The sequence below is a fragment of the Rissa tridactyla genome, chromosome 6 (assembly GCF_028500815.1).
Source record: "Rissa tridactyla isolate bRisTri1 chromosome 6, bRisTri1.patW.cur.20221130, whole genome shotgun sequence".
Lineage (NCBI taxonomy): Eukaryota > Metazoa > Chordata > Aves > Charadriiformes > Laridae > Rissa > Rissa tridactyla.
In genome coordinates, this window is record NC_071471.1 from 65,734,237 (window position 1) to 65,747,451 (window position 13,215).

General features: G+C 43.4%; 1 protein-coding gene across 3 annotated transcripts in view; it reads left to right on the top strand.

Moving 5' to 3' along the window:
- The window catches only part of SLC18A2 (solute carrier family 18 member A2), a 32,759-nt gene extending 21,011 nt beyond the window's left edge, over nt 1–11,748 (top strand). For all 3 annotated transcript variants that reach the window (XM_054204793.1, XM_054204791.1, XM_054204792.1), the window contains exons 10-16: nt 1,369–1,464; nt 4,854–4,932; nt 5,181–5,232; nt 5,695–5,758; nt 6,811–6,930; nt 7,496–7,629; nt 10,187–11,748. In XM_054204793.1, coding sequence (XP_054060768.1) covers nt 1,369–1,464; nt 4,854–4,932; nt 5,181–5,232; nt 5,695–5,758; nt 6,811–6,930; nt 7,496–7,629; nt 10,187–10,297 — 656 coding nt within the window. In that variant the 3' untranslated portion in view covers nt 10,298–11,748. The remainder of the gene's footprint in view (nt 1–1,368; nt 1,465–4,853; nt 4,933–5,180; nt 5,233–5,694; nt 5,759–6,810; nt 6,931–7,495; nt 7,630–10,186) is intronic.
- Nucleotides 11,749–13,215: the final 1,467 nt, after the last annotated feature.

Sequence of the window (13,215 nt, forward strand, 5' to 3'; positions counted from 1 at the left end):
GCGTTAGCGGGAGCTTGCACCGGAGTGGAAAGGTTGGCTTTGGATCGAACCTTTCATCCGTAGGGTAAGGCAGTGCTGACCGGTGGCTCCTTGCCCCGGGAAGGGAGTGAGCCTGCTGGCCTGTGAGGTCATTTTGGGAATCATGGATACGCAGTCTAATATATTCTGACTGGTTTGAGCAAAGAATGGCATCAGTGCTCATTTTGTTTTCAACTGCATGATGAGGAACTTGTTCCAGCGGAAATAATGTTTCTCTGACCTCAGACAAATTAAGGTGTGTGTGTGTGTTTGTTTGTTTTTAAATGTAAAATTTGGACGGTAAATGACTATAAGAGTCTAGAAGATTTTATTAAATTTTAGAGATTATAAATATTAGGAAGAAAAGTGGTAACGCAAGTTTGAGGTTGTCGCTTCTAGCAGTGACTCCCAAGCTCCCTCGAAAGCCATTTTGTAAGGGATTAGCAGAGGGGACGTGTCCCGTTACCCCGCATTAGGCTTTGACTGCCTCGGGGTCTTCTGAGTAAGTGGGAAAGGCATCTCAAATCCACAGAAATACCACGGGGTTTAATAATCACCGCACTAAAGCCGAAGTGCACGACTGAGGACAGAAGAACTTGACACAAACCCTCTGGAGTCCGGATCCGCAGGCGGTGATGGAGGGCAGAGCTGAGCCGGCGGGAGAGACTGAATCAGCACTTCCACCGCCTGTTATCCCGTTATCCTTTGCAGCTGGGTGACTAAAGGGCCAGAAACTCAAAAAAGATTTGGAAGCATTTGAAATTCATAAGGCTGAGCAAGATCAGCCGGACTCGTGCTTTGCTGCACGGACTTACTGGCTGCTAGCTACAGGATCGCCACACAAAATTCCCTTTTCTAGGGGACAGACATCTCTGGGGTTGTCTCTTGGTATTTTTAGGATCGAGACCTCCATTATCTCATCACAGTCATTCTCAGGTGACGGAGGCAGAGGGTCAGAACCTGTGGCTCTTACACAGCAGGGCTCCGGTTTGGCCCCAGGAGACTAGATAAAGACCAGAAGATTGTAGGTTTAGCCAATCGTTTGTACAACAGTCAGACCTCATGAACTTTCTAAATGTCATCAAGCTCACTGCAGACTTTCACGTTATGAAATAGCTTAACCTTTATTGTAGAATTTCTAGGAGAATAGAAAGATATAGAAAGTTTGTCTTCAGCGATTTGACATTCTGTTCTATTTGACATTAATCAACATCTGATGCATGACAAATAGGACTGTAAAAAGTGCAATGCTTTATGTAAAAACATCCATTGTTTTGCATGTTTTTTTGTTCATAGTCAAAAGAAATAATTACTACTACTTCTTTTTCCCCCTCCCCTCCTTTCTCTAAGGATCAATCTGCTTTGCCAACATGGCGATTGCCATGCTTGAGCCAGCGTTACCCATCTGGATGATGGAGACCATGTGTTCAAAGAAGTGGCAACTTGGTAAAGTACAGGATATTATTCGCATTGCTATATTTTGTCTAATGATTGTCTCACTTCTGATCCTGTTAATGATGGGCTCCTTATATACTTCAGGGTAGTCATTTATTTGTATTTTTTTTTACTGTCTTTAAATTGTCAGTGTTGTGCCTGCACAATTGCAAACATCGGTTTGTAAGAAAAATAGGTAGTGGGTTGATGTTACTGTAGTAGAGGCTCCTGTAAGGGGTAACACTCACATTGCGAGGAGAAATAGATGGAGGCAGCCAGGGCAGGGTGCTTGTCCTAGCTCCTCTGGAAGCCAGTGTTGGCTTGGGCAGCTGTGAGATGCCCCGTGAGCCACCGAGCCAATTTGTTTGGGGTTTTTCCCAGAGGGAATCCTTCCTCGGCTCTAGCTTGGATTGCCAGGAGCAGGCAGCCACAGAAATCTCCAGCGGGTGCGGTATCTTTGGTGCAGAGCACGCCCACGCCAACACATCGTCCTTCCAGGGCTGTTCCTTGGCCAGGTGTGGAAGAAGGATGGGCTTTACTCAAAATGTAGCCACCAAGGACACGAGGAGCATTTTCCCTTGGATCTGACAGATGTGACACCCTTCCGGTGGTTACTTGATCATCCCATTCAACAGGAAGCGATGGGAGACCCCCAGCTTGGACCACCTTATGACCTGCAACAGTCTCGGGAGACCAGTGTCCACAGGCAAACTGGGGATTTGTCCCATGTGTCAGGTCAGGCTAGAGAGCAAAACTGGGGCAGTTACTTTCTCTTTGAGGAGAACAAGGCGGGGAAGAAAAAGGGACTAACTTCCAGCGAGCGCCAAACTGCGTGCAGGAGGCTCATGTGAATCATCTTGGGTGTAGGAAGGAGTTACCATTAAAAACACAACATATATTTGATCTTGTTAACAAATGTTCTGTGCTGTGACTTGCCATTTAGGGTATTTTTTTAGTATTTATATATGGCATTCAAAAGAAAAAGAAAACTCCTTCATGAAAATGCTGTTCAGCTAGCGTCCGATGAGTATCCCTGCCCTATCTTAACGTAGGTGTCCCTACGCCACATCGAAAGCACAACCCTTAGTTCTAATTAATGCAAACTCAGACCTAGGGTGGCCGTGGCAGTACTCCTTCACGTGCTGCTGTACTGTCAGACGTGCTCATGACTGCTAGCCTGGAGTACGGCAAAGTTAACGCGCAAACCTAGGCGTTTTAAACCTCATGAAGAAAACCAAAGATGGCTTATCTACCTCCCTCACTGGAGTTCCACGTAACTGGCGCGACGGAAATGAGACTTATAAATCTCTTAGTTGAATAGAGGTTCCTACAAGGAAAATACCCATTTTAAATTAAGACTATTTTTACCCCTTAATGATATAAGTAATTGACTCCATTGCGCTTTGTCTGGCTTGACAACATTAATTAAAGTTTTTAAGCCTCTTAAATTATATCTGGAACTGCAGGGTTTTAAGCAAATTATTATCTTATGCAATTTGGAGATCCAGCTGTTTGAAGCCCGATCTGAAGAAGGTATAAAGAACCTTGATTCGATCAATTAATGTTACTGTGCGTAAAGCTTATTTAGAAAATTATGGTTCTGCTTCAGGATGCCACAGCTTACACACAAATCTGCAAGTTTTATTTAACAAACCTTTGCAGTATTATTTCTTTTTTTTTTTTTTTTTACGGCTGTCGAGGTCTGCTGTATGTGACCGTTTGGTATAAACAGGTAGCTCCAAGCAGTACTGAAGTAGCTGCGGTTACACAGGTGAAAATATTTCCCCAGCATCACTGTTGTAACCCACAAGGATTTTAACCGCAGGATATTGCTGTGCTGAAAATTACCTCTCCTTTTTTTTTTTTTTTTTCTTTATTTTTCTTATGAATATCAGAGAGATAGGAAGGAAGATGGATAGGCAGGAAATGAGAAAATCTCTGTTGTCTTGGTGAAAGATGAGGAGCGTATACACTGAAAGGAAATGGCTCGATCGTGTACCGTCATGTCACAGCTGCTGTCTAAATCTGAATTACCTGATTCAACAGTGACCAAATGGGAGGCTCGTCGTGGCATGCGCTGATTTGTCAGGCTTCCCCAGTTTTGTCAGGTTTCCCACTTTTATTTCCCTTAAATTTTCCGTAAAACTTAACAGGAACAACAGAAGAATACTGCCTTATTTCTTCCAGGACACGCGAACCCTTGAACACCGTTGCACGAGGGTCCGGCATTGGGCACGGCCGCCCCCTTCTTCTGCCTCTCGGATATTTTTCATACAAGCTCTTCTCCTCGAGGGCAGCCCCTGCTCTCGCGCACGCCCGCGGCATCCTCCCTGGTGCTCTGCAGGCAATGGCACACCGCTCTCCGTCAGCGTTTCTCCCTTTGACACTTCCCCCCCGCCCCGGCTGGGTCCTGCCCCTGCGCCTTCCCTGCAGGGAGAGGATGAATCCTCACGTACGGGCTGTAATTGGCTTTTAGACCAGAGATAATTCCAGCCGCTGCTCGCAGCCGGCATCTACTCCAGATCCGGCCGCTGCTGTGGAAACCTCAGGACGAGAAAAAAAAATTGCTGGTCCCAACAGTATGTTTTTCCGAGTGGATGTGGGGGAGATGGGAGAATCCGGGCACCCTCCCATCAGGGCTGGAAGGGCTTTACAGGGGCGCCCTCATCTGCAAATTGTTACAGATAATTATTTTTTTAAACTTATACCAATAACTGATTGTTTTCAAATTAACTTTTACTGTAAATACATTGGCTAAGTCATTTCAAAACCACGTTTTTCAGGTTTTTTTCACCTTTACGTTACTGATAAAGGCTTGGCTTTGGTCGCCGCTTGACCAAGGAGTGTATCATGGCATTACAAACTCGCCTTAACGTGAGGGCTCCCGGCGTTCAGAGCCGGGGGGGGGACCGTGACCTGCAAAGCCACAGCAGTAACCCTGCTAGCCGCTCCTCCAGGGAGGGATTCGCCCACCCCTGGCCGCTCTGGGCTTGCTGCATGTGCTGAGCATATGCTCCGTAAGCCATGCAACCAAGAAAGACTTGCTTTCCTTGACCGATCCCAAAGCTTATTGTAGTTAGATATCAACTTTTTGCTCTTTGTTGTTCTGTCGCCTCTCCCATACCGCTGCCTGTAGCTGATGCTGAAAAAAAACTCTTTTCAAAGACATCACATCGCTCCCGCATTTCATAGATGATGTCCTTAGATTTCATGAAAAGGCTGCAACAAACCGGATATTTGATTTTTTTTTTTTTTTTTTTTTTTCTTTTTTTTTTGGAGGCTATGCACAAAGACTCTGTTAGATGCGTTCGAACCAAAATTGCAGTGTCTGGAATTTATTAGTTTCTTCTAGCACTTCAGTAAAATCATTGCTGATAAAACATCTCATTCATATTTTTCAGGCGTTGCGTTTCTCCCAGCTAGTATCTCTTATCTCATTGGGACTAATCTTTTCGGAATACTTGCGCACAAAATGGGAAGGTACGGTTAATTTAAAAATACTAATAATCTGCCAGTCTGTTCATGTACCGTTTCCAGTGTTTCCCAGGGCGGTTTATTGATGATGGAAATTATTAAAGTTTGTTCTATAGTAGCAAAATCACTTTTTTTTGAGCGTGTTGCTGCTTTGATTGTGTAACTCAGCGGTTCAGGCGTGACTCTGAAACGTTCAAGATCAGCTCTAAAGTCTCTGCATCACCGATCTCTGAGGGATGTTTCTTCTTTGGTAGGTGGCTTTGTGCTTTACTCGGGATGCTAATCGTGGGAATAAGCATTTTGTGCGTAAGTAGGAGATCACGTTAACTTTCAAACCGTCTAAATGTTCGCGTGTTCATCTTCAAATATGTGCTTTCCCCATGAGATTTTGCTGAAGTTTCCTCTTTATGATGCGTTATTAAACAATGTGCAGTTAATAGGTTCCAGATCAGAGTTTTGAGAGCTTTCAAATTGCAGTGCTTCAATTACTTTTAAGGAAGAATGGCTCTGAGAGGAGGAGGATGATTTTTTTTTTTTTTTTTTTGAGCTGTCACTCAAAAGTTTATTCTTGCTCATAATATTAAGCATGCCAGTGGTTTAAAGGCACAGTTGTCTGAAACAGTAGCCCAGAACAAGGATCAAATTCTAACTTGCACATCGGTACCAAGCGTGCCGTAACTATTCTGAGAATTTATCTTAGAAATAGAAAACGAACCTCATTAGCATGTGCAACGTGACTTAATGAACTGCCTGAAATTTCCTTTATAGGTACCGTTTGCTAAAAACATTTACGGGCTCATAGCACCAAACTTTGGAGTTGGATTTGCCATTGGTAAGAAAAACTACAATGACTTCCTGCAGTCTGTTGGTTATGTAAAAACGATTTTATATGAAGTTACGTGGAAAATCAGTTTTGTTGCCATTCTGGCCTGACAGTAGTGAGGCCTGAGCCGCGGCCCAAACTGGTAGGTAAGGCAAGAAGGATTAAAGGAGGGTGCTCAAGGCAGTTTGAACCGGGCTCCTATGAGATGAGCTGGATTCTGAAGACCGCCCAGAATTGCTCATTCGACCTAAGTCAATCTTTCAAACTGTCCGTGAATTTATACCTTGTTTTCAGAAATAAAGCGATGCGCTGCCCAAAACCCACTTCCTACAAAAGTTTCTATTTAAGTTCTTTTCCGCACCAGTGGTATGTGTGAACTTTGCATGTGCTGGGCCACGTGGTCAGGCCGGAGTGGTGGCCGTGGCTTGGGTTTTAGCACTTGGCTGGTCAGCAAATGTTCTGGGGCTTCTTCACGCACGAGGGATGTGTAGTTGGGGGGAAAAAAGTTACAGCACGACTCCAAATACGCAGCATCTCAGCAGGTTTCTTTCAGCTGTCTTGTGCCGTATCTTGCTAGCGATGAAAGTGGGGATCAAAAGGCTTGTTAAAACCACTGTAATAATTTTGATTGACTGGAAGCTAATGCAGTCTTTTAGGTCTAGAGTAAGTGCAAGCTCGTACAAAATAACTTTCCCCACAATGAAAGGTACTTGGCTGGTAACGTGAGGCACGAGCCTGTGCACAGACAGCTGCTCTGTGATGTGCTTTCTCTCTTGCCCTCCGGCAAGTGTCACGTGTACACATCCATGGATGTCCATGCCTGAGCTCAGACACTGTAAAGATCATAAAAACATGGATAACAGTTATTGAAGAACAAGATAATGCGGATTTTGAAAAATTTAAATATATTTAAGAATAAGCATCCTTTTAGCTGCATCCGTTTTGCATCCTGTTTTAGCACGTAGTTGGCCAAGGTGTTAAAAGAAAAAAAAAAAAACAAAAAAACCAACACCCAAGTCAGTAGCATTTTCCTGAAATATGTTTTCCTCCCTCCTGACCAGGAATGGTGGACTCCTCCATGATGCCAATTATGGGCTACCTCGTAGATCTGCGTCACGTGTCGGTCTATGGCAGCGTGTACGCAATAGCTGATGTTGCCTTTTGCATGGGCTTCGCCATAGGTAAGTCCAGCCTTTTCCTGCCTGTAATGCCGAGTTAAGAAAAGAGAATATGCTACGGTGGTAGGTGTGAATCCCACGAGCATTTTCAGGCTTTATGAGCAGGGGTTGGTATTTTCTACAAGAAATCAAAGCAGAGGGAATTATGTTTGGCATCTGTTCCCTGCCTCTGCCGCGATGCCGTGCTCAGCTTCGTTAGCTCTAAGAGGCTTGAAAGTGTCAGGCACTGAACACAAATAGGGTATCCCCAGGAAAGAGGCCTTGGAACACTTTAAATTGACACCACAGCTGTGCTCCGAATAGTCTGCGAGGGGAATAACTCCCTGCTGACCCCCTGCCTCCTGGAGTGCGTGATACAGACGCCTCTACGAGCATCCCCGATTTCTTCAGTGAATGTGGAGTACGGAGCCAGGAAAGGTTCATGTTGTAATTACAAACATGTCTTTACATTCCTCAAATCAATTTGTAAGGCAGGATTTTTTTGTACATAAAATTACTGTGGGTTAAAGTGACTGCTGCAAATTCTGCCTCTGAGCGATCTTCAGAAAAGGGTTTTTATTTATACAAGGTCCCTCTGCTGGCGGTGCCATTGCAAAGGCCATTGGATTTCCATGGCTCATGACAATTATAGGGATCGTGGATATCCTCTTCGCTCCCCTGTGCTTTTTCCTTCGAAGTCCACCTGCCAAAGAGGAGAAAATGGTAAGCATAACATGGTTTCTTTCTTTTGGTTTTGTGTTTTGGTTTGGTTTGGTTTTCCCCAGTGAAACAAATGATAACTTATTTCTGCATCTTTGCCTCGAACTTCCCCAAAATTGGACCCGCGCAGTTTATTTCACCCTCATGCATCATCTTTGGAATGAACTCCCCCTTCTCTTTGTGTCCAAGGTGTATTTAAAAAAAAAAAAACAAAAAAACAAACCTTTTTATTAGTTACATGTTACAAAGTCATAAATTTGATTATCATGAAACAAGGTCCAGCAGACATTCATCTGCAACAGCACACGCTGTGGTGGAGTCAGTGTAAAAGGCATTTTCGTTTTCCTTGAAGTGCCAGAACTGTATTGACCAATTCTCTTTTATTCCTTCACATGCCTCAACCTGGATTTTTTTTCCATGGTTCTCTACAGTGTATTTTGCATCACCTTTTTTGCCTCCGCCTTCCTCCGTACAGATCACAAATGAGCAGCGTCTTTTACCCTATCTGTACCACGGGTCTTACCCTAACTCTTTTTTGAAACAACTTTGCCAATGACTTAATTTTCTAGAGCAGCCAGTGCTCCCCAGCCCCTCTATGGTGCGTAAGGTGAAGGATGCTCGGCCAAGCCCGCAATCTCGCCCAGTCCCCTGGGACTCGCAGTGGTACCCAGGGATGAGTCTCAGAGCAGGCGAATGCGTTCCGATACATCCCTAAAACAGCAAGGTGATGGGAATAATGAAGGAATTACAGGGCAGTGCAGTCAGTAGGCAGTGCAAGCCCTCTTGTGATTCCAGGACTGGGAAAATCCTGAAAAACAAGCACCGATCTTTGCGGCAATGTCCGTCACCAGCTGCTCATGCTGAACAAAGTTGACTCGGGCCCAAAATGTGGTTGCTAGTCATTTATTTGGGTGAAAAGAAAATGGAATTTTGCATGCTCGTGGTCTTGCTACACAGAGCCGCGTCTCTGCAAGGCAGGAGCAGGACCTGGTGCACAGGCTACTCCCGCTTTGTACTGGCACAAGCGGAAAAGCCGGAAGGATGAATCTTGCTGAAAGAGCGGCATATGTGAGGCCAGAGACCTTTCATTTTGCACGTATTTGGACTGCAGAATCCCAGAGATTCCAGCTAATCCCTGCTTATGACCTTTGCAGACTGCACTGATTTTGTTTTTAATTATCTTTTTTTTCTTTTTTTTTTTTTTTTTTTTACACACTCAATAAGGCTGAGGAACAGAAAAGTTAAATATGGATGGGGGGAAAGAAAACAGAGCTGCTGTTGTTTGCTAGAGATACGAAGTTTGTTGTGTGCTTCCCTGGTCAGTGACAGGATTTCACGTGTAACGTGGTAATTGCCGAAGGGGCAGGGTCTCTCCCCAAGCCCCTTTCATGCTTTCTGCCCCCCCCCAGCATACCTGTAAATGCAAAGTGACTCCTGGTCCCAAAGTGGCAGTGGAGGGATGTGCCCTTACTTTGGGGCAGTGGGGGGATGTGCCCTTACTTTGGGGCTTGAAAAGAGTCAAAAGGAGGGTCCCTACTTTGTGCTCTTTGTGCAATTAATTAAAAACCAAATTTAATCATGCTCAAGGTGAAATAAGTTCCACAACTCCGATGGTCCCAGGAGAAATCCATCACGAAGGCTGTAATAGTGTGGTCGGCCCCTTGTAGCTTGCCCTGGATAACCCCTTGTAGCTTGCCGTGGGTGTACAGTCGCAGCGTTTGGCCCACCACTCCCAGCAGAGCCCGGCTCTGCCCGTCTGGAGCTCCACAGAAAGAGGTGGGAAAAGCAAAGCCAGTAAGGGAGGCTCAGCTCGAGGCAGCAGGACCGGTCCAGCTCATTCATCCAGCTTCGAATAGATGATTAAATAGAGGCGAGGTAAATTACTCTAACCGGAGAGCAGGCAGATGTATTTCAGTTTAACACATGGGCTGAAATACTGGCTGCAGTAAGGTAATAGAAATTGGCTGGTGATATCTATATGGCCAAGGTACCACCTTCACCTCACCCAGACCTATGGACTTGGTTTAGAATCATAGATTCATTTAAGTTGGAAGGGACCTTTAAGATCATCGAGTCCAACCATCAACCTAACCCTGCCAAGTCCACCACTGAACCACATCCTCAGCGCTATGTCTACCTGTCTTTTAAATACCTCCAGGGATGGTGACTCCACCACTTCCCTGGGCAGCCTGTTCCAACACTTGATAGCCCTTTCAGTGAAGAAATTTTGCCTAATAATATCTAATCGATGAAGAAATTTTGTCTAATATCCAATCTAAACCACCCTTGGTGGAACTTGAGGCCGTTTCCTCTTTCCTATCGCTTGATACCTGGGGGAAGAGCCCCGCCCCCATCTGGCTACAACCTCCTTTCAGGTAGTTGTAGAGGGCAATAAGGTCTAATTGCCATCAGTTTGGGCTCTGCTTTGAGGGAGGACGGGTGAAGCCCTGAATGGTGGCTGCAGCCCGATGTGGGGGTCGGGGTGGTGGAGCCACACGCAGAGGCTGAGCTGAAATGCCTCATTCATGTGAATATTAATTCACACTCTGTTTTCTTTCAGGCGATACTCATGGATCACAACTGCCCTGTTAAAACAAAAATGTACACCCAGAACAACATCCAGTCCTACCCCATAGGTGACGAAGAAGAAGAATACGAAAGTGACGAATAACATTGAAAGCCATAGAACATGTTTTGGTGTACAAAACGCAGTGTTTCATGTGAAACGGCTCATCTAGAAATAGGTTTCAGTTGCACTGTACATTTAATAGTGAAACGGTCAAACCCAACCAAAGGTATACTATTCATCGCCCATGGTTATCAAGCAGACTGCGAACCGCCTTAGAAGGAGGGGAAAAGCTTTTCTAGAGGATTTGTATAGTGTTAATCTTTATTTTGTGTATTTAATTTTATTGAATATTACACTATATTTTTGATTAAGTGTGTAGTACAAATCTGTATAAACATGTGAATTTAAAATATTTGCGTTTGTTTTAACGTCAACTCATTGACCCCATGTTTCATATTTTGTTTGGAGTCATGAGTTACCGGTAAGAGCTTGGGAATTTCTTATCTAATTGAAAGGAAAAGAAAAAAAAAGAAAAAGCAAAGCTCAAAGAAAACTTAACCCAATTGATCTCCTCCTGCCCTGTACCCGGCCAGGTGCATCCACAGGAGCTGGAATTCAGAGTGTGGACATCACTACAAGGGTTTTTTTTTTTTTCAACAACTTCAAATCATGTATTAGTAAAATAAAGGCACATCTTTTTTTGTTAGTAAAATAAAAGGCACATGGAATGTTGAGGAAAACAGTATTTTAAACAGCTGAGTGCATAGCTATTAGTCAGTAGTATTTAATGAAGTTTTCGCTAACCAGGTGTGCAACATGAAGGCCCCAACAACACCCCCCCCGCCCCCGGTGAATAAGTTAGGTATGAATGTGCCCTTCCCTTTCCCTTAAAGGGAATAAGAACGTCATAAAGATACTTTTCATATTTCTAGCTTTTGAATCTTTTAATTTTAACGTATCTCAACTTTATTTTAGATGCATCTTAGGTGACTGGTTAAGAAAAGCTGCGGTATCACAGTATTTAATCTCCGCAGGAACTGAGAGTAAGAGGATAAGCAGTTCAAACAAAAAAAACCTTATTTCATGTGATGTGCACGCTCATCTAGAAACTCAATATATATTTATTTTTCAAAAAAATGAAGTTAAAATATCAACTTTGCTAACAACAATAAAAAAAAACCGACCCATTTGTTGCCAATCTCTCTTACCATTTGGGGGCACAGCCTAAGACAGGAAAAGCACAGTATTTGGCAGCCCCTTCCTGCACTGGGAGAAATCTGACTTTTAAAGAAAGCATTTTAAAACAATCCCAACATCCGTATCAACCATGGTGTACCTTTTCATTTGTCAAATTAAAAATCTTTACGTGCCTTCTTCCATGTAATTGCAGATGGTTTATGTACTACAGCATAGATACTATGTTTACATATAGTTTTGTAAAGTGTATAGACTACGGTCAGAAAATATGAAAGACATAGTGGATCAAAGTTCGAGTATTGCTTTGTCAATAATTATGCATTCAGACCGCATTAAAATAAAGTTATCTGAAAGAAGTTCATCATCTATTGTAATAAGGTAAAAATAATAATAAAAAAAAAAAAAGAATTCCCCCCTCTCCCGATTTGCCTTATGCATTGTGGTTTACTGCATACCAGGGGGGGAAATAACCCAACAAATATTTCAGATGGTGAGAAAGCAACTCCTCATTTCTAGTCCATTTGTAACTCAGGACAAACATGTTCACTCTGGGTCATAAATACACGCGACTTGTTTTAAGTAACAGCAATAGCTTCCAAAAATCAAGTCTGTCCTGGGGCTGCTGGTCTGAGATTTAACTCTCGGGAAATAGGTAAGACCAAAACATGCCAGGGACTCACTCCCCTGTATGTTCTTTAAATAAGGGCGAAGATTCTGAGAAAACATTGTAAGAGGTTTAAATGGTGTGAAAGGCCAAGCTATATGGTCCTATGGTTGATTTGAAAAATGCACTTCCGGGTCTTTATATTGGTGTTATCTTCTATTTCATTCTTTTGAGCACATGGCAGATGGAGATGCTCCCCTCAAAGCCGAGAGCTGGCTGGAGACAGACACTAATACAGCAAATCCCAAGATTCTGTCTACTACTGACAACTTCCCTGCCACTGAATAAGGGACAATTCTGCATATTGAGGACTATTTACATTAGATTCAGACTTTAATGCTGTAGATCATTCGGACACTTGAAATTTTGCCCCCAGAGAAGTTATTTTACATAGCTTCACCAAACTCTGCTAATCATCAAAGTGTTACTCTCAACGATATTTGAAACTGATATACCAATGGTAGAATTCTAAATTATCACACAACATATTCATTTGCCAGCTGATTAACCAAAGTATTGCTTAAATTCCCAAGTGCAGAAGCAATGCAAACATAGCAACTTATATTTTAAAAAAGCAATAAAAAAAGGCAGCATAGGAAGGCTTATTTCATGGCTTGTTTTTTTGGAGCACATCAAAATTAAGGAAGAGAGCTCACGTTAATCTGCAATAAAACCAGTACGAGGAGGAGACCCAAGGACAGATGAATCAATCACATTCCTCTTCTGCAGACAGAGCCAGGTTTCTACAGGGGCTTTACAAACCAGCATCTCACCCCAGTTAGCTCAGCAGACCCCCAGAAGACCCCCCAGCTCAGCCTGGCTCCTCCAGGCTCTTGCTCCACCCCTGGTCCATCAGAAGTTTGAAGATAACAACTAAAAGCCACACAGACACCCACGTTTGGTCTCTCTATGCAACCCTTCCCCCCCAAAAAAAAACCCCAGACAGCTAGCAGTTGTTCCACATTTTGCATTTTTGGAGGAATAAGTAATCAAACACAAACTCTTTTTGCTGACAGTCAGAAAGTAACTTTAGTCACAGAAAATACACAAAAGCCCACTCTGTCCTGGAATAATTTGGGTTCTTACATATTTTGTATATTTTTATCTGTGTTACTTTAAGTGTGATAAAGTCACTTCATTCACCTGCTCCCACTGCTTA